The sequence below is a fragment of the Trachurus trachurus genome, assembly GCF_905171665.1.
Source record: "Trachurus trachurus genome assembly, chromosome: 10".
Lineage (NCBI taxonomy): Eukaryota > Metazoa > Chordata > Actinopteri > Carangiformes > Carangidae > Trachurus > Trachurus trachurus.
Window position 1 is genome coordinate 23,617,494 of NC_139894.1, and position 20,862 is coordinate 23,638,355.

Here is a 20,862-nt window from a genome sequence, read left to right on the forward strand (position 1 = left end):
GGTTAACTTTAGGTAGGCTACTGTTTGAATTTAATTGTGAACCATTGGGGCTCCTGTAGGCTACTGTGCATCTTTTACCTACCGTAAATATACCTACCCTCCCTGTGCCCAGTTTAGGAGAGTAAAATTAGTATAGTGGAGTCGATGAAGACCCTCACTGAAACGCAAGATGCCGCTCTTGAGGTGAAAAGGGCGAAAGGCAGCGCAGTGGTTTCCTCGTTTGACAGCAGGGGCTTGTTTTACATAGCCTAGCAGCACAAAACAACAAGGATGAAGATTTCAAGCGACGGTGCAGCAACTGAGATAATGGAGGATACGTTTAGCTGAAAGCCTCCCCCCTCACCTACCTTCAGCTCTACCCCTTAATCTCCCGGTTTGGCGAGGGAAATCAACACCAGGCAACTTGAATATCGACTGAACTGCAGATGAATGCCTGTGCCTTAAAGTCCTACCCCTGGATTTGTTGTTGTTGTTAGCAGCTAATGCTAACCAGATAAGTTGCGAGCTAGCTGGCCTAGCAAGCTGATGGTTAAAGCCAGGGAAAAGATAATTAGCCGCATATGTTTGTTTTTTTACTCAGTGCTGCTGTCCGACGAAACAAACTTGGCGTCGTTTAGCTGATGGAGCCAGCCAACCTCGGCTTCACTTGTTCAACAACAACTGCAGCAGCTTCGGCTAAAGGCTAATCTTTCCAAGTGGCAGTCGTAGTAGTAGTAGTAGTTAGCAGTTAGCTCACTCGTTAGCCGCCACCGTCCGTGGAAGAATGAGTAGAAAACACCATCATGTAAAAGGAGCCGAGGTCAGCTGCTGTGTCAAATACTTCTTATTTGGATTCAATATTATATTCTGGGTAAGTAAATACAGTTTGTTTGTTTTTTCACTTCGCCTCTGGTTTTTGTGTAGAAATGTGGCTAACTTTGAAACAACTTGAGCACCGTTGATGTTGGCAAGTTGAACTTACATGATCCCTCAGGTCTAACTTTTGTTGTCATTATATGTGTTGGCTGAGTTAACTAAATGCGTATTAAACTAGTTTTCTTCCTGACAGGTGTTGTTGTTGTTGGTTTGGGTAATTGTTTATGTGTGGTATCTGGGATATCAGATTAGCTTGACTGACGTAGAAGGAGTCACTGATTGAATTTTGTCGCTGGACAGTTGTTAGATGTGCTCTCTAAAATTTAAAATAAAGTCTCTAAAATTAGCTTGAAAGTTGTTAACCATGACCTGAAATATGATATTTAATATCCTTAAGCAGACCACGACTTTCATCAAGTTTTTTTTAATTCTTCACTGCTGGTGTCAAGAGACTATCCCTTATCTTGTTAAACTAAAATTAAAATGAAGTGAACAGTAAGTAAATAAAACCTCTATATAAACTTTACTGGCTGACTAATGTTTACAGAAGAACGATTGTTTGATCATTGATCAGGGTGGTTAATTAAAAACCATGGCAGATGTTGGTTCCTCTCTACTTTGACCTGGTAGTGAGCAGTAATATCATTGAGAGTTGACTTTGAGAAATAACATGAGACATCTGTATTGTTAGGCCAGTGGCAATGAGCCCACGTCTCCCTTACAATGCCCCCCCTCCCCTCCCCTCCATCCTTGTTTCCCCCTGAGTCTGAAAAGTTCCTCTGTTCAGTCTCCCCCACCCAGCTCTCCCTCCTCTCCTAACCCGTCTGCATTGCCTCTGTGCGGCTGGTCATTCACAGCGATGGCCTGTCTGTGCCTCCAGAAGGTCTTTTCACACACTGTTTAAGCCACATGGACCTGAATACCACCCAGCCCTCCTCCTTTTCAAGCACCCTTTTCACTCCCACCACAACTATAGTGCCTGGGCACCGTGGGACAGCATTGTTTCTCTGCACTCACACACCCACAAACGTACAAAGAGGGATGGTGAGAACAAAGACTTGAGGGGAGAACCGGGTGTGATTCTGTGTTTTCTCCCCTCGTATGCTTGTTCTCCGCACTCATTAGGCACATGGGATCCACATGCGAGTGACTCTTCCTATTCACCCTCCTTTCATTACCACCTTCTCATTCCTTCTCTTCATAACGTAGGAGCATATAGCACCATACCATAAGGTAAAAGGAACTGCCAAATATGCCAACAGCCAGTTTTCTGTTCTGCTTGTGTTGTTTTTTATTTTTTTACAGAAAAAAATGCCCAGATATATTTTGCAATCTTCCTCACAATAAAAACTTCTCTGCAATCCAATTTGACTGAGCAATCAACCAGGAAACATTGAGTCATAGGGCCGTAGTGTTGTGTCTGACTCATATTGTGTTCTTTGGGACTATTTGACACTCAGGCCAAGCTAACAGCCTCGTGTCTAAGCTTTCGGTGAAACTGTGGAACAAGTTCCAGCTCGCTGGCTGTTTCCGTTAATAATCACAAGAAGATGTTCGCCTCTTGTCTGTGTTCTGTGAAACTGGATTTGACAGACAAGCTATAGCATTGCCGAAATACAGAGGAATGGGGTTTATTCTCTACAAATCAAACCATTTGTCTTTCCCATAGTGATCTTGTCAGGCTTGAAAATGCTGCCTAAATTGAGACAGAATGTGTGTACGACCCTAAATATTGTGAAAAAAGAGGGCAATAAAACCCAGTGTTTTTCTTCTGTGTGAATTCTTCCACCACTTCAGCTCGCTGTTGACAGCCAGACATTCTCACCCAAGAAAACACACCTTCCCTTGTCCTTAGAATAGACACATTCCTCACATCCACTTAATTAATCACATTTTCTGCCTGAGCTGCTGAAATGTTTGGAAGCTCTACATGCTGTAATTAAGAGCTTGTTAAGCTGTAACCAAGTTGCTGAGTTGGTTGGATGCAGCCTGTGTGTTATTAGCCAGCTACAGCTCTAAGTGTCTTGTCACATTTGGCACTGAAACGTGCGTTGGGCAATCGCATCACAGGTGGACAGCAGTAGAGAAGCAAGTGTAAATGCAGCCACTTTTTGTTCTTTAATTCATGTCTTCATGCACTGTGCGCAATGTGCCTATTTTATTGCACTGAAGAAAAGCATGAAATGCATTTGCTTGTGTGTAAGCTAGAGCTGAAATAATAAGCTGATTAATTAATAAATCAGTCAACCAATTAGTCTTTTTTCATTATTTTTTTCAGGCAAATTCAGTTACTAGTTCCCCCTTTATGAGTGTGAGCATTTGATGTTTTTTTTTTTTGTACAATTGCTAAAGTAATCTGAATATTTTCAGTTTCTGGATTGATTGAGGACCAGATAAAATCTATTCATCTTCTAAATATATAGGACCACTTTATAATTGGCATTCTCACAGTTTCTTTGGGCAGTGTCTTAAAATTATGAATTGTTCTAATCAAGAAAATAATCAGCACGTTGATGGATTTTTTTTTTTTTTAAGTTATTTGTATTGTGTTTAGCCTGATGAACCTCCTGAACACGGCTGATGTACATTCACTGAGGACTTTGGTGGGAATGCAGTACGAGAACAGGGTGTGGCATCGCTTCACTCACACTGCAGCCTGCATTTTTCATGGCATGGATTCCACAAGATGTCGGAAACATTCCTTTGAGATTGTGGCCTTAGTTGACTTGATTACATCACATCATTTCAGCAGATTTATCAGCTGCACTTTTATGCTGCCAGTCTCTTGCTCTGCCACAGCACAAAGGTGTTCTACTGGTTCAGATATGGTGACGGGGGAGGCCATTGAAATACACGGTACTCATTCATGAAACCGGTTTGAGATGACTCTTGCTTTGTGACATGGTGCATTATCATGCTGGAGGCAGCCATTAGAAGAAGGTAAATAGCAGCCATAAAGGGATGGACAGCAACAACACTCAGAAAGGCTGTGACATTCAAACGATGATTGATGGAAGGGGTCTGAAGTGCGCCAAGAAACCATTCCCCACATCGTTACACCACCAGTAGCCTGGACTGTTGACACAAGGCAGACTGGGTCCAGTTGTGCCTCAGCCAAAATCCAGATTCATCATATCAGTCAAGTTTCAACTGTCCCATTAGGAAAAACCTGCGCCCCCTGCAGCCTCAGACTTCTGTTCCTGGCCGACAGGCCGACGCGGCCTTTTGCTGTTGTTGCCCATTCACCGCAAAGTTTGACATAATGTGCATTCTGAGATGTTTTTCTGCACCACAGTTGTAAAGAGAGGTTATGTGAGTTACCAAAGCTTTCCTGTCAACCATTTTTCTCAACAAAGCCTTTCCATCCACAGAACTGCCACTCATTGCATGTTTTTTTGTTTTCACACCATTCAGAGAAAACTAGAGACCATTTTGTGTGTAAATTCCGGGAAATCAGTAGTTCCAGAAATACTCACAACAGCCTGTCTGGCACCGACAATTATGACACGTCATAGATCATATTTTCTTTCCCCATTCTGATGTTTGATGTGAAAATTAACTGAAGCTCCAGACCTGCATGGTATCTGCATATAGTGCACTTCTACCGCATCATAGCTGATTGGATAATTACATGAATCAGCAGGTCCACAGGTGTTCTTAGCGCTCAGTGAGTGTATGTATCTATGGCTTGACACTTAAATAACAGCTATTTTCTATTTTCATGTCTAAGGGATAAGATAAAAGTGTATGTGTTTATTTTCAGTAGTAGTATTTACCGCCTCACACAGATAAAATCAAATGTGAACATGAAGTCCATTCACAAAGGGATTTTTCTTTTCTTATTTGTTCTGATTTCTGTTCTGATACTCTGTGTCAACTGCAGTCTGACTCAGTTGGCTCTACTCACTTTGTTACAGCCTTAGACTCAAGTATATAGTCCATTCCTGTCAGATACATTTTGGGACTGAATCTGACTTCAAACCCTTGAATTGCTGCTGTAATTAATCCCCTCAATAGATACTATATTGATTTTTGCAGTATTGAGTGTGATGAAGTGTGAAGGCAAAATACATGGAAGTGTTGTCTTGTTTTGGAGTCACACTAGCTTCACATTTGTTTGTCAGGCTGGCAGTGTCACTGTTATTGCATCATCAAGTATTGTTGCGTTCACACAGTTGGGCACATTAAATATTCAGCGTTGTGGGGAATCACTGAAACAGCAGTCACACTTGACTAAATCCATACTGTGTGCATGACACACTTGCACACGGTATGGACCTAGTATGTCTGTGTTTATCCAGGGAGCATGAAGCCTGGGTTGTCTGCTAGTTAGTTGAGGTTTTGGGATCAACTGGCCTAAGTGTTGATGCGGTAATCTCTCTGACCATGTGTTGAGGAACCCCTTGCTCTGGGACACATGCTAGAGCAGCACTGGACAGAAAAACAACAGCCTGATTTGAATAACGAGGTAGATGTAAGAACATCTTGTTCACGCTTTGTTTATTTGCTTTGTGATTAAACATGAAAATACAGTGATATAGGCGCATCAGATAGAGGGATAAAAAATGCTTAGTAAAACGGATACAAATAACTTACCAGAGCAGGTGAGATTTAAAGAAACAAGAGAGGCTTTTAAAAAGCCTTGTCCCAAACAGAAGAAGCAAAAACAAACAAGAACACAGTCCTGCACTGTTCTTGGCTTTATTGGTAAGTTGCTTAGAAGATCTAAGTTCTTTGTGTACATAGACGTGCATGTAGAACGTGTGTAAAATTTAGGGATGGTATCATTAAGATTTTAACAGTACTACTACTTTTATCGATACTGCTTATCAGTCCGGTATTTCAACAGTGCTATTATCAATACTTTGGAGGAAGAAAAGAGCAGATAAATTAAGAACATGTATGTCTTTATTTTGGAAGATTTTTTGTTGTTACATACTTTTGCGGTGCCGTGTCTGCATTCACTTTTGTGAAGTAGAGCCACACTTTGGATCGTTTAGCTCTCTCCAGCTTCTTTATGAGCTTTAATCGGTGTGTTTGTGTGTTTGTAAAAACAGGCCTGCTTCTCTGCCCTTCACTGACACAACAGGCAGCCAGAGTGAGCCGTTGAGAGAGGGGTCTCGTTTTCTGTGAGAGTAGAAATATATTTAACCACGTGGGGTAAATGCGCAAGATAAAATTTTAACGTGACTACTCCACTTCCGATAACGGCTGGTCTTAAAGGGGACATATTTTGAAAATATAACTTTTTGAAGGCTCTTAAAGGTATAATATATAGGAATTAGCCCCATCTTGCATATCGGAACGTATTCTTGATGTTGCATTCACGTGAAATCGGATAGACAACAGACGCTGCATGTAGCAGGATAAACAAGCGTCTATGTAAACAAGTGGTCGGCCAGCACGAGGCAAAACAATACAGGCGTGACAATATGTTGTCATGGTGATGTCGTTTTGTTTACCTGACCCACGTTTTACCGTCTTTCTCTCGTCGAGTAAAATGACATCCGGTTGGTTTGCCGACAGCGTCATTCAGGTGCCTGACTGCACTTGAATGCAACATCAGTGCCTCCGTCCTTCCTCACACTACACAGTGGTGACAGTTTTAACTAACTCGAAAACTTTCTCCCCGAGCCGACAGCTTCGGTGAGTTTCCGTGGTTACCTACGGTCACGCTGCCACGGAACATAAAAAATGGCGATGCAACATGGCAGCCAAGGTTCGGTGCCTAGTGTATTTTGTCCAAAGCATGTCACACACATGTGTTTAAAGGCCCCCACGCGGCCTTTATCCGATGACTACGTCGCCCTCGTCGGACACAGTCGGGAGAAAGGAAACAGTGAAACACACTGCCTCGACTACTGCCGACTACACAGCGTTCTGCGCTTGCACGAGATGCAGTAAGTCTCCCGAACAGCGGGCGGCACTAGTCTCGTGCCAGTAATCCGAAACATGAAAACAGGAAATGCCATAACGGAGATACCATAGAAGAAACCATGGAGGTTAAAAACAAAGTGCACACAGCGTTAGCTTGTTATTAGTTTTTGCTCCGGCTGAGCTGATGGTTGCGTTGTCTGTTCTCAAGCTTGTTATTGTCCGAAGACGCAGCAGGGAAAAAGTAAGGAGAGACCGCACCGTTTCTTTACTTACTCACTTCCATCCCTCCCACACACACCGCTGATTCGCTAGGGCACCGCCAATCAGGATAGCCATAGCTAGTACACAGCCAATCAGAGTACTCTCCCGACGTCCGACGCTCTCTGTGCATGTCTAATCTGGCCAGGCGAGACCCGACAGCTTCCGTGCGTTCCCGACAGAGCTGAACACATCAAACAGACGCGTACCCGATGTCGTCCGACTCTCCCCGACTGTCTCCAACGGTCGGGCTGGTGTGTTCCTGGCTTAAGACAACTGGGAACTATTTTAATTTGTGGAAAGGGGGCATAATATGTCTCCTTTAAGCTTGAAGCTTATCATTACTGCGAGTAAAAACAATTTCACTCTTATCAACTATTTGTTAAAAAGCACTGATTGTCTGAGGAACTCTTTTTATCTCAAGGTGGCAGTGATAAAGTTCAGTACATGGGTAGTGTGTTTCATTGTCACCAACTGACCTTAATTTGGCTCCCACATTACACTGTAGGAAAAGTGAGTTAAAAGTCACGCAGGCACTACACACAAAGGCATGCTCAGTTCAGTTTCAGTGTACTCATTCACTCTAATTCATACAAATCCAGACCTTATTGTCCCATCAAGGAAGCTGTGTGTGCAGATAGGCGATACTTGTTGTACAGTTTATGAGAATAGGCTTGCATGTTAAATCTAAAAACTAACACACATGGTAGTGCAACTTGTCTCTTCACGGGGAGATCAAACAGGACGGACATTTAATTGTTGTATAGTATGTTGAATTTGCTTAAAGCAGAAGTAAGCGATATTTTTGTGTTAATATAAGTCTTAAATAGTTATATCTTCCGACAGCAATCACTTACATAGAGTGTTTGGACCGAAACACGGGTCTGTCAGTCACTCTGCTCTGAGCCGAGGAGAAAACTTTTCTCGTATCCTACAAGTTTTATCCAATGAGGAGAGAGAACGGCATGAAGGGCTGTGTGTGCAGCCAAGGGATGCGCCTGAATGTGGTGACGTAGGGACGAGGACAAATAGATCCATGACGAGGGTGGGGGCTGCTAACTCCATCGGCTGACAATTGTTTTTTAGTAAAACTGCTGTTATATCTGGGTGTGAAACTAAAGTTTATTTGCAAGAAATGTGGCATTTGATGCATTGGCTTGCATACTCACGGGGTACCTCATATAATACTATAAGATGCATTTTACCATACTAGTATCAGTATAGATACGAGTAAATACATAGTTTTAAGGTGTGATTCCTATTTTAGTTTTGCTATGTGTTGTGGCCTCGTTGAAAATTCTCAGCTATTGTGTATTTTCTAAATAGAATTAATGAGAAATATTCACACACTGAAAAAGAGATAGTAAGCCAAAATGGCAGGCTGTGAAAGCTGCCTCCAAGGTCACCCTCAGCTGTGGCAGGGGGCGAAATGCAACTTGTACACGTACATGTACAAAGCAATAACAGAACTGGCCATCCTACAAAAGCACTTTTCTGGCAGTGTTTTATTCTACAAATACCAACATGACAACAACATTTTCTTATAATTAAGCATTTTGGATTAGAGAGTTTATAGCAAATTACACTTGACCATCATCAGGGCATGCTGTAATTGGTTCACGTGCCTTTTAATTTTCATGAAATCCTGCATGATAAAAAGGAGGATACGTGACATTGACCACTATGGACTGTACGATCCTTAATCCCAAAAATGTTTTTTCTGCTGATGTCATCAGAAATGTCTTTGAGACAAATTTGATGTGTTTCGTCCATGCTCTGTGGCTCTATTTGTGTACTGGGCTTTTGATTGGCTATAACATGTCCCAGTTGAGCGGCCATCTCAAATGCAAAATTAATGGACCTATATTTGATGCTGCCATTCCATGTGTTGTTGTTTACTGTGTCTACCTTGTTCCACCTCTATCTCAATGTCAGACCAGAGCTTAGTTTTATTATACTGCACTTGTCAAGCCTGAAAGAATCACGTCTCCAGACATCTACAGTTTCTTTGATACCCACAGCTGTAGAAAAACAAGTGCCTTCAGAATTTCAACATCGACTTACCCTCAGAAAATACGAAGAAATGTAACAGAAAAAAAGAGCGATCATTGTGGCATACAGCCAAAGCTACAGATAAATCATCAAATCCTCTTTGACCCAGGCAGCACATTGTTTTCGTTTTAGCATGTCATTTCAGATTTTTTGGATTGGTCATAATAATGCAGTTAGCACATATTGTTACATTGAGTGATACCCTGACTCGAGTGCTCAAAAGTCAAACAGATTGAGGGCATCTTCCTAGTGCCATTTGAAGTTAATCCCACATTGATGCTTGGTTGTCTGATTTGGAAATAAGGTACAGGTTCAGTTTTGCCTTTAGGTTACTTCAAGGACACACACTCCTTTGTGAGTTTCAGGCAAAATGTCACAACCTTTTTTATAACACATACAGGTGCTCTGTCGACCCACGGGGATTAGGAAAGCTTTATTCAGTTCCATGTAGAAAAAGTGTATTTCTCATCTTAAAGTTGGACTCATGCTTGGTGCTTAATAAAGCTGGATACAGTACAGTTCTACATTGCCAAAGCTCTGGTAAGGACTGAATAACGTTTAAGGAAAATGCAATAAATGAAAACAAATTGCTATTGTTATGTGTCATGCTTTTAATAGGAACTGAAGTGTTTGCGCTGAATAAATATGATCTGTGATAAAGATGATGATGATTTGACTTTTGTTGAGGCCTGCACCAAACCACCAACCTTGTTCTCCTGCATCTGGAGAGTCTGTGTGTCTGTGTAGGACCACAATGCATCACTTATAAATTGTGTGGCCTGACACCATGGCAGTTCCTTGTGATTTGGATATTGCCATACCGAAATTTCTGGAAATATCATTTTTCTGCCCAAGTCCTGGTGCAGTCACAGGGCATTTTTCATTGTTTTGAGAATAGGAGAGGGAACTCTTTAACTAGATTACTTAGTTTAGGTTTTGGAGGATGTGGCAGTGTGGTCATTGTGGAGCAACAAAACACAAAACAACACACCACCATAAAGTTTGTAGAATTGTTTTTCCCCTATTTAAAATCCAAATATGGGAAAATATTTGCTATTATCAAGGTTAGCTCATCCAAATGGGCTTTAGGAAACGGATACAGCATGTTGTGGTTTTCATTTAGGTTTTGATGTAACCATCCTGTGATCACTTAGATGCTTAGTTTTCAGTTTGTTTGAATATGCTAATAGTCTGATACAATAGGGTTGCATTAAAGGGATATTTAAGTTTAACCCATGGTCCAACGCACCGTGACACCGAGTTAGACCCCCCCTCGAAAGATGAAGTCTGCTAACCGCTCGGTGTCACGGTGCGTTGGACCATGGGTCCCTTTAACCCTCATTTATGGCTGTTCTAATGTTCATTTTTCATTTAAACTGTGTTAACTGTCTGAATGAAGCCAAACTTGATAGAACTGGTCAAATGAATAGATCAGTGTCACACAAAATAATGACAACAAATTACCAAAAACTGGCAACAATACTGTATACGTTTTTTTAACATTTGCTCTGCCAAGTCTTTGATGATACTTGTTTTCTCTGTCACGTTTTCTGTGCTCTATTTTTTCTGTGTGGATTATTTACAGTGTAAATTTAATTCCACTCCTGTCAATCCAATCTCTTCTAACTGATCTCCACCCGCTTACCTTGACTCTTCCTGCGTGTCATTTTACAGCTGAAGCCACCACGCCCTTCACTACAACCGCTTACGTAACTACCAGGCCAACTCACAGTTCTGCTCTTGTTGTTTCTCGGCATACCGTCACATTGTTGGTCGTGGTCCTGTTGGTTATGTGTGCATTGATAGGTTACATCATTTCACTTGCTTTTCTTGATTTAATCAGCTTCCCAACAAGATGATTTACCCAAATTAAATTCAGCTATTATATTTCAGACTCTGCCATTGTAGTGTGTCTGAGTTAAGTTCATTACCTTCATAAATGTGTTAGGAATGACATTTTGTGGCAGCAAAGAAACTGCTGTTTTTTACTGACATGTAGGCTGCCTAGTAAAATCTTGAAGCTTTATTATTGCTTTTTGTGTCATTTTGGATATTTATACAGGATGGCCCAGGACTGTGGTCATCTCAGGCAGCTACCCTGTACTTTCTGAAGTTTTTTTTTTCTTTGGCATGTTGTAAGCTGTGAGTCTTAGGTTCATCCATCCCTTTGACGGGAGGCTAATACCAGAGGGATTTTTCCTAACTCTCAGGATATCACATCCTCCAGCCTTAAGCAGCCCAGTGCAATGACTCTAACCTGCAATAACCCGCAGGTGTAATGATTCACTCTGTCCGTGGCAAGTTAAAAGACATCCTCTGAGAATTCACTTTTGTTTAAAGGCTCCAAAAGCCAATTTTCTCTGTTAGATTATTTTTTCCAAGTGATGGGTGTTCTACGTGGACACACTATTATCTGCCGGTTTTAGAGGAGTTGAAGAGCATAGACTGTGCTTCTTTCACATGCTTGGTGTGGGAAAGGCTGGGTCGGGAAAAAAAGAGTTACTTACATCATGGTTTACTGTGTTTGATCAGAATTTGACAAAAAGAAGAAGAAAAAAATCAGAGCCTGAAGACAGTTGTTAGGTTGTTTACATGTGTTGCCATGGAGGCACCTCTGTAAGTTGCTGGTGATCAAACCACACCCATACAGTGTTGCAAGGAGAGTTTTTTAGAACAGCAAACTTGAGTGTTAAAACACCAAAAGGCAACAAACTGATTTGTGATTTGTCAGTGAGAATGTTTCTACTTTTCAGTTTTAGTTGTTGCTCATTCACTTTCAGATATTTTATGCATTGGAGAAATATTCAAGATTTAAATTAGCATTTTTAGATTCTTGGGTGAGTATAACTGACGGGTCCCAGTGATTTTAATCTAACAACAAATCCTCCTCTGTGCTTTGTTTTACAGTTACTAGGAGCTGCATTCCTGGGCATAGGCTTGTGGGCATGGGCGGAGAAGGTACGTATAAACACACACACACACACACACACACACACACACACACACATACTCAAATACACACTGGTGAAGTACAACATGACTGTCTCAACAGCAAAGCTCAAATTCTTCCCATTTTCTGGCTGGAATAAGCTGTGAGTCTAATTCACAGTAGAGATTTCGGGTGGAAACGAGCTTTGAGAGGAGTGGTGTGGAAAAAATAAAAGCACTATTCCTGTAACACTTCATAGCACTTAAATTCTTATTACCTGATAATAGTCCTGGTAAAAAACTTCTCAACCACCTTAGGAAATGAACTATGTTGCTGCAGCTCTAGTGTGACGTGTAAATTCTCAAGATTTGTTGAGCCTGTGAGCAGCTAATGTTTTTCCAATAGTTGAACAGGAGCTAGAAATGGGTACAGCCGAAATTACAAACTCATTTGACTCACAGCCATTAGGGATTTAATGTCTTGTGTTGTATGATAGTCACAAAATGAACTGGGCTTCCAGATTTGTTTGGTAACCGGTTGGTGCTTATTTTCCACAGTGTATGGGCTACAAGTGTCAGCGGCTGCCATCACCCTCTGATGTGCAATGTATCATAGCAACATTCAAAACTTCTTCCGATGAGTTTACAGTTAATTTGCTCATTAATTAGCCAGAGATTGCACCAGTCGGTTCAGTAAATGCTGCACCAGTCTGGAAGCATGTACCGATTAGTAACGTCTGCTCATGAACTCTGTGCAAATAGGCCTTGCACTGGAGTACCTTTGTGGAACAGAGTGAATAATTTAAAGGGGTTTTGCCGAATGATGAATAGCTGGTACTGGAAAGGCATAATGGTGAATTTGGGTCTCAGTGACTAAGCTGATTAGTTTCGAGACCACTGCATGCAGCCAGACTACATTATTGTTTCAGGGCCTCATGCTTAAATTCAAATGAAGGCAGTTTATTCTGCACCACCAGTGCCATAAAAATGCAAGAATGTAGTATTGTCCTATACTGTAGTTGTCCCTTATCTGAATGCAGAGGGCGCTTAACTAAAGTAGTACGAGATTTCAGTGTTTGTGACAAGCAAACAGGATGTCAGAACTGAGAGCAGGTGAGAACAGAAAATGTTATGACCTTGTGGGTTTCCTTTGGGTGAGAAATATGGCGAGGAAGCAATGCATGAAGAGAGACGTTTATTATATACATACCACAGACATTGCAACTTGCATTATGCTACCCACTATTGACTCAGGTGTTGCACATACTTAAGAAATGGGCTGTTAGTTCAGATTAAAAAAAAAAAAAAAGAATTGTCAGTGTAATGATGCTGACCAGAGACTGACAGGAAAACATGTTGGACACACTGTGGCCGCAGGGCTGTGGAGACAGGATATGCAGAGAGGAAGGACAGATGTCTGTTTGTGAACTTTTTCAGGAGACCCTGAACTCTGTTTCTCCTGATAAAACTTACTTGCTTTGTAGGCAGGGCAGAGATCTGCCAGAGAGTGAAATTGTGTTGTAGATGAATTGATGGGGGAAAAAACAGAGGCACATTTGATATATATATCGTTTTAATCAAATAACAGTATTGCCTTTTAATAGAGTTTTCTGCTGCATCTCTGAAGAGTGCAACCCCAGTGGCCTCTCAGCTGTCATCAGTGAAATTCTCACTGTTTCTCTTTGACTACACATAACTCTTTTCAAGGTTAACTGTGTTTTTGTATAGTGAGAGATTTTGATGAGGACTTGTAAAGGAGACATTGAGGATTGATTTTGGAAGTATTAAAGTCCGAATTTTAACTATTCTCTTTTGTCCTTCTTCCTATCCCGCAGGGCGTGCTGTCCAATCTGTCATCCATTACAGATCTAGGAGGGTTCGACCCCGTGTGGCTCTTCATCGTTGTTGGAGGGGTCATGTTCATCCTGGGCTTTGCAGGCTGTATTGGAGCGCTCAGAGAGAACACCACCCTACTTAAATTTGTAAGCCTGCTGCCGATCTTCCGAGCACAGACATCGTTTTAACCACATCACACGCCTCAGATCTGCAGTTCACACCAGAGGCCGTCACTGTAGCAGGTGTCACTTTGACTCACCAGATCCAAATGCTACGGGCGGTTTGCGTGGCACAAAGATGAGTTAAACGAACTCCCGTTTCATCCCAGAGTACTGATCAGAAACACAGATACATTCCTCATAGGCAATGAAATGTTTCCTCTTTGTAAAGCAATGTTTTCGTTCCTGGCACCTATTTGCTTTTGATTTGAAAAAAAACAACAACAGAGAGTTATCTCGGAGCCCAAAGCTGCGACACCACCTCTTTGGGAGGCTTGTTTCAGTTCAGCTGTATTGATAATAACATGTGACTGACGGAGACAAACTTGCCTTGTTCCTGGCTGCATTTCCGAGTCGCTATTAACTCCAGCCGATGTCCATTAGCAGCAGTAAGTCAGGCGTCAGAGTGAGCAGCTAATGTGGCTTTTGTGCATTTATCATTAGCCCTGTCTCCTCCTACATTTACTGTAAAGGGATGATATAATGGTACCTCTGGCGCTGTGGGCTTGTTGCCACACTCACATTCAGCAAATCAGGGCATGTCTTACAGCCAGACCTGAACAGGGATATTACGTCACAGCAATTGTCCTTTTAATTCCTCTACAAGAAACGCCAGAGAAAAAAAAAATGTTGTTCTGATCTTTCACAATGCAGGATTTTTCTTAAGCACACCCAGATTCCCCCGATTGAAGTGACAGATTTATTGTTTTCCGTCTGTGTGTGTGTGTCCTGTGCTTTCCAGTTTTCTGTGTTCCTGGGTTTGATCTTCTTCTTGGAGCTGACTGCAGGGATCCTTGCCTTTGTCTTTAAGGACTGGATCAAAGACCAGCTTAACTTTTTCATCAACAATAATGTCAAGGCCTACCGCGATGACATAGACTTGCAAAATCTCATCGACTTCGCCCAGGAATATGTGAGTCCACAACTACTGACTGACTTCTGAGTCACTGACAGTGAAAAAGTTAGTTTAACAGAGTTAATCATCTCATCTTTTTGGCGGTTAGAGGTCACTGCCCTCTTCAGAAATGTTGTTTATATGTGTTTATAAAACAATGTTGAATCTGCTTAGTCTTGGGGCAGAGGGGAGAGGGAGTCAGCTGCTGCAGCCATGCAGTGATTCTCATGATTAATGTGATTGTATTTCCTTCAAATCATTATCCAATTACATGATTATAACAGTTTAGGTAATTGGATCCCATGTGCAAATACTGGGCTCTGTCGTGTTGTAATGTAAAGGCGATTAGATCCGCTGTTGTCTCGCCATTTGAGCCTCACTCTCTGTAGTCACTACCCGCCCCAGCTGACTTTTTCAAGATCAGATCAGAGAAAATAATTTTGTCCATTAGCCAGTTGGTGGCTGTTTAATCTCCTGTCGTTGCCGCCGTCCCAGTGGTCATGCTGTGGAGCTCACGGGCCCGACGACTGGAACCTTAACATCTACTTCAACTGCACTGACCTGAACCCCAGCAGGGAGCGCTGCGGAGTGCCCTTCTCCTGTTGTATCAAAGACCCTGCAGTGAGTCACTCAACAATGATTATTAACACTTTGATGAATTGTGCATAATTAGTTATCAGGATTTTAATTAATTTCCTCAGAGTAATGCAATTTGAACTTTTATTAGTATTTGAGTTTTTTGTTGTAGATTGTACTTTGATTGTGGCTGAAATTAGTAAAGATGTTGATAAAAAATAATCCATCTCTTGACACAGTATTCTAATCTTTTTATTAACTCTTCTAAAATCTCACCTGGGACCTCACATTTTTCCATATTATGTTTTTACAGGAGGATGTCATCAACACACAATGTGGGTATGATGTTCGATCGAAAGTGGTTAGTATCAATAATCCTAATTTTAATAATTCTGATCCTTTAGATCTCTGTGTACCTAATCCTCTATTTATTTTACTTCACTCAAACTTCTACTTTCAGGGTGTAGGTTTCTGAAAATGTATGTTGTGCCACAAATAAATCTAGATCTAAAAGTCTAATAAAATGATAGTAGTTATAGCAGTTAAACAGGACCTTCTCCTTCTCGCTACAGTCAGTGACAATCAGTGACAGTCAGTCGCATCAGGAAGCATGATTGGCAGCCAGCGCCAGCCTTTCTGGTTAAATTGATGCAAGGCCTTGGAGTGAAATTACTCCTGAGGGCGAGTTGATTGACAAGCTGTGAGCCTGTTTGACTGAAACGATCTAAGCAGTTGCTCAGGAGGACGCAGTGGCAGTTGGATGCATTTGTATTGAGCTTGATTCTTTGCCTCAGTCACCAAATTTATCATAACCCAGTTCCATATCCAATGTTTTAATATTTGAAATAAACATCTTTTGAATGGAACCAATCAAATTTAGATTTTACAGCATCTTAACTTTACGTTCTCCATGCGGAAATTGTTTTTCGAACATACAAAGTAAGACAGCAGACACGGAGAATGTTAGGGGTTAAATAGCACACAGGCCCCTCTGCATGCTTCTTGCCTTAATAACAGATTGTTCTTCTAACGGGGATAATTATGCTCCAGTTATAGCCTAGAGAGCAGCCTTACTACACTCTGTAATTGGCAACTCAGTGGGTTATGCCAGTTCGTTCCCTTTTCCTGTGTGTGTGGGTGTGGTGGTTACAACTCGCTGCACTGCAGTCAGAAAGATTTCTGTTGCTAGGCACACTGCAATACAGTGAGCCACCTGCCACTGCATTGGTATGAATTTTCTCTTTCTTTGTGCTCTCGTGTTAACGTCCCGGTCGTTGACATTTTGTTGAAACGTGATGTGCACTAAGTTCCTGTGCAGCTCTTTTATGGAGTGCAGGCAGAGAAAGAAGACGAGCGGGAGATATGAGGAAGACAGCAGTACAACAAAGGCACCGGGCTGAAATAGCTTCTGAGGAAGTTCACAGCCAGAACAACATTGTGTGTCCTGCTTTTTTATTGGCTGCCAAGGGGCTTCCTTCACTTCCCATTGGTTAAAAGATAGCTTTCAGGTTTTGCAAGAGAACAAAGGGTTTGCCTGGTTGACTTGTCTTGAAGAGTAACAAAGAGAGCATTGTATACAGCCTTGTTCACACCCGTTCTTATCCCCCTCTTTTCAGTGTCTTTGCGGCTCTAAATTACACCTTTTTATTTCCATCTCTGAATGGACCAAATACATCATCGACTAAATCTGACAACGCAAACAGCCATCTGTCCGGTAACAGGAAACAGCTTCTGTCTGTTTGTTCAGGCCAGACAGGGTCCACAGAGAAACTGAAAACACTGCCTTGATGTCCCCCATTATTTCCAGACACTGACATGTTGTGAGCCAAGAGTGACTCGACTATCACTCACTGCTCATGCCCTCCTCAGCAGTGAACGAGTCAGCGGGCAAAATGTTATGTGTTGTTTTGTCAGGCATTAGTCACACGTCATAGTTCAGATGTTTGTTTAGATTAGGCAAAAAGGAAAGGAAAGTGTCCTTTCTGTGAGCTGCCCAATTAGAAAAAAAAAGGCATATATTCACCAACATTTAAACTGTTACTAAACTCATACTACTGTACCTCTAATCTATTCTGTGTTTTTTATTTCGGCAAGGAATTGGATCGTCAGAAATATATCCATACCAAGGGCTGTGTCGGACAGTTTGAGAGGTGGCTTCAGGATAACCTGATCATTGTAGCTGGAATCTTTGTTGGTATTGCACTTTTACAGGTAAGAAGTCCTCGTTTGAATGTTATTTTACTTGAAAACCTTTACATGAGGAAATGTAGTGCATTAGTAGATATTTACTTAAATTTACAATTTACAAACACAAATGAGGTGGATGGTTTGTGATTTTGTGTCATCACTGCCATCTAGTTGTGAGAACATGCAACATCAGTCACACCCCTGCAATACAGCAGTCTGCCTTTTTTCTTTTTTTCCCCCCTTCCCATAATATGTCGTATTCTGACCTCACTTTATGTAATCATCAGTTGGTCTAATGTCCTGCTTGGCTTTCTCTTCAGATTTTCGGTATCTGCCTCGCCCAAAACCTGGTCAGTGATGTCAAAGCTGTCAAAGCCAACTGGTGACATGAGAGGTGAAGTGTGGTGGGGGGCGGGGGGTCCTGCCCCTCCCAGCCACACCAGGTCAACACAGCACACAAACGGTCCCATCCGGCTGAGGACGGAGAGCCATGAACATTCAACACAGTACACTTTACCACTGAACTAAGCAGCACACACTCTCTCACACTTGCAGACACGAAGAGTTTACTTCCCTGTTTTTCAGTGACATCCAAGTGGGAGGAGAAAATATCCCACGCAAACCAAACAGTCAACATTTTGTTTACCACTCAGCTGAGATTTTAACCCAAATATACAGAGGATTGCCCAGCCTACTTCCGAGTTAGGTTCTTGTTTTCTGTTTCCTCTGATTTTGTTCTTTAGACAAGTGTATTTATAGGGCAGAGTTGCACAAGGACACCTGTCAGCTGGGAGAATGGGGGTCATGGATGAAAGTAGGAGACAGCCAAACACACACAAAGGACAAGGGACGACGATGAGACATCTTTTAGGTCAAGCGATACTTTGTCACATAGCCTCTGTCCCACTCAGTGAGGGGTTGAAGATCTCTAAAAAAAACTGCCTGTTTTTAACATGCTCGTCCCCACTTCCTGCTGTTGGGGGTGGGTGGTGGCTGGCCGGCCGGCCAACAAACACATGGATTCCTCTGCGTGTCTTTTTCCTCCATTGTGTCCTTTTATGACCACTGAAAAGACTTTGAACACTGGCCGGTCGTGTCTGCAACTTCAAACCATTTCAGGAGATTTGAAATATAACTCAAAATGTAAAGAAAGTGCCATTAATTTCCAGCGATATTTTTGTCTCCTTCCTGTTCTTTACATGGCGTTCTCTGCACCCTGCCCCACAGAACCTCAGGGCCTGGCTGAAAATATATGTTTTCTGTCACTGGTTAAAAGCATATCTATTTTTTCTCCATGTCTGTTGAACTTGGATAAATATCCATGCCTGTTTAACTAATCCAGAAAAACACTGACATTTCCTCGAAAGTCGCCCTGTTTGCCCTGCAGTAATTGTATTATCTGTTGATTTACTGAAGAATATTGGATTGTATTATATATAGAATGGCCTGGCGTGGGTAGGATTGTAGGTCTATGCTAAAGCGGGAAAAGGGTTTAATGATAGTTTGTCTTTTATCTCTGAGCATCCCTCAAGCACATGGGATTGCTGGTTTGGGGCCTTTTTACTTGACCTATGTTACCATATTTGTCTTACACTTATATTTTGTTCTCTGCATTATGAAAATTCTTTGTGTTTTCTTAAAGATGTCCTTTACTCCTCCTTTTATTTCCTCCTGTCCTTTCATAGACATGAATTTATCTCCTTGTTTCATTTTTTTCGACTTCAACAGGCACCTGTTTTACCTCTGACCCATCATTCAACAACGAAATATGTCCTCCTTGTTGATATTGTTAGCAGTCCTAATGGAAACCAAATAAGCCAGCCACAAACTGACTGCCAATGTTTTATCTGGCTACAATTCAGATTTTATTAGGAATGTCAACAATAACAAAAAGTGTTTCTAGATGGCCAAAATGTGAATTTATGTCCCATTATCTGGGAAGTGCCAGTTGAACGGAGAAATCAAACAAAAACTACAAATGTTATAGCATCGCTTTTATCTATAATTCAATGTTGTCTTTTTTTTCGTTTTCTTTTTTTTTTCTTTGGTGACTGTTTTTTCATAGTTAATAGTTAATACATGCCATTTTGATAGCTACGGTCTCAATATAACATGAATGCTGCTTTAACTTTGACTAGATGAATTGATATGTAGTGCAGTAACCAAGTCTCACATCATGGCATTTGAACAATCTGCCATGTTGTTATTGTTTCCAGGCTGAGGAGATATTCTGATTATTTCTTATGTCTCAAGTTTACACTCTCCACTCGGCCTGTGTTGCCCTTTTGTTGTTCATTATAAGAAAAAAAACTAAATCGGAACTCTTCAAGTTGTCCTCCAAGCTTCTCATCTTGTCTGTGATCCTCACAGAATGCAGTTCGAAGAGAGTTCACTCCATTTTACACATTATTCAAAACATTTAATCATTGCAGTTGTTTCCTGTTGCAGCAATGTCATTTACATACACAGCACAGGCAGGGTTTACACACACACACACACACACACACACAGATCCATACACACACACACCCAAAAAAATGTTTTGAATTGCAATGCACAAGCTGGAAGATGAGTAGCATTAATATTCTGGGAACAGTACAGCAAAAACTTTTCCTGCTTCACTGAGTCTTGTATGTAGAATATATATCAGAGTTCATCCAGAAGCACGCCTGCTGTGCGGCCATTAGATGTCTGTTTTTTCCCCTCATCCTGTTATTCTGAATGTGTGTGGGCTCCTTTGATTTCACTGACTGTTGTAAGTCAGTCTGTCCCACACCACTCTAGAAAACCGGGATGTGTTTATCTTTCCCCCTTGATGGCTAAATTTTGGAGAGGGGAGAAACGGATGCAACGGTTAACATGTGATGACAAATAGTTCAACAAACCTTTGAAGGGTGCTCATCTGTTGTTTTTTTTATTTCATTCTTTTTTTTTAAATCACCATAATTAGAAGTGTTTGCTCAGGGTCTTAACCATCCCTTCCCCTCACGAAAACAAACCTCTGCTTATGCATGCAAGGAGATTCCATGTTGTACATGATAAAATAGTGGCTGCTGCCTTTTTGAGTGATGCTGAGGATCTGGCTGAAGGCAGATGGAGGCCACGGGTGTCAGTTCTGCTGCAGTACGAAGCTGCAGCTCTTAAACAAAAAGCACTCCCGCTCTCTCTCTGCAGACACTG

At 41.6% G+C, this 20,862-nt stretch overlaps 1 protein-coding gene across 1 annotated transcript; it reads left to right on the forward strand.

Moving 5' to 3' along the window:
- Positions 1 to 232: 232 nt before the first annotated feature.
- Positions 233 to 20,190, forward strand: tspan17 (tetraspanin 17). The gene is made up of 8 exons (XM_083981304.1): positions 233 to 850; positions 11,950 to 12,000; positions 13,806 to 13,952; positions 14,767 to 14,937; positions 15,415 to 15,540; positions 15,809 to 15,856; positions 17,590 to 17,706; positions 18,003 to 20,190. The coding sequence occupies exons 1-8, from the start codon at positions 764 to 766 to the stop codon at positions 18,066 to 18,068; spliced, it is 813 nt and encodes a 270-aa protein (XP_083837430.1). The 5' UTR covers positions 233 to 763; the 3' UTR covers positions 18,069 to 20,190.
- The last annotated feature ends 672 nt before the right edge of the window (positions 20,191 to 20,862 follow it).

Coding starts and splice junctions, on each gene's coding strand:
- tspan17 (XM_083981304.1), top strand. CDS start 764: ATGAGTAGAAAACACCATCATGTAAAAGGAGCCGAGGTCAGCTGCTGT. Junction 14,938..15,414: donor TCGACTTCGCCCAGGAATAT/GTGAGTCCACAA, acceptor CCGCCGTCCCAG/TGGTCATGCTGTGGAGCTCA. Junction 17,707..18,002: donor TTGGTATTGCACTTTTACAG/GTAAGAAGTCCT, acceptor CTTTCTCTTCAG/ATTTTCGGTATCTGCCTCGC.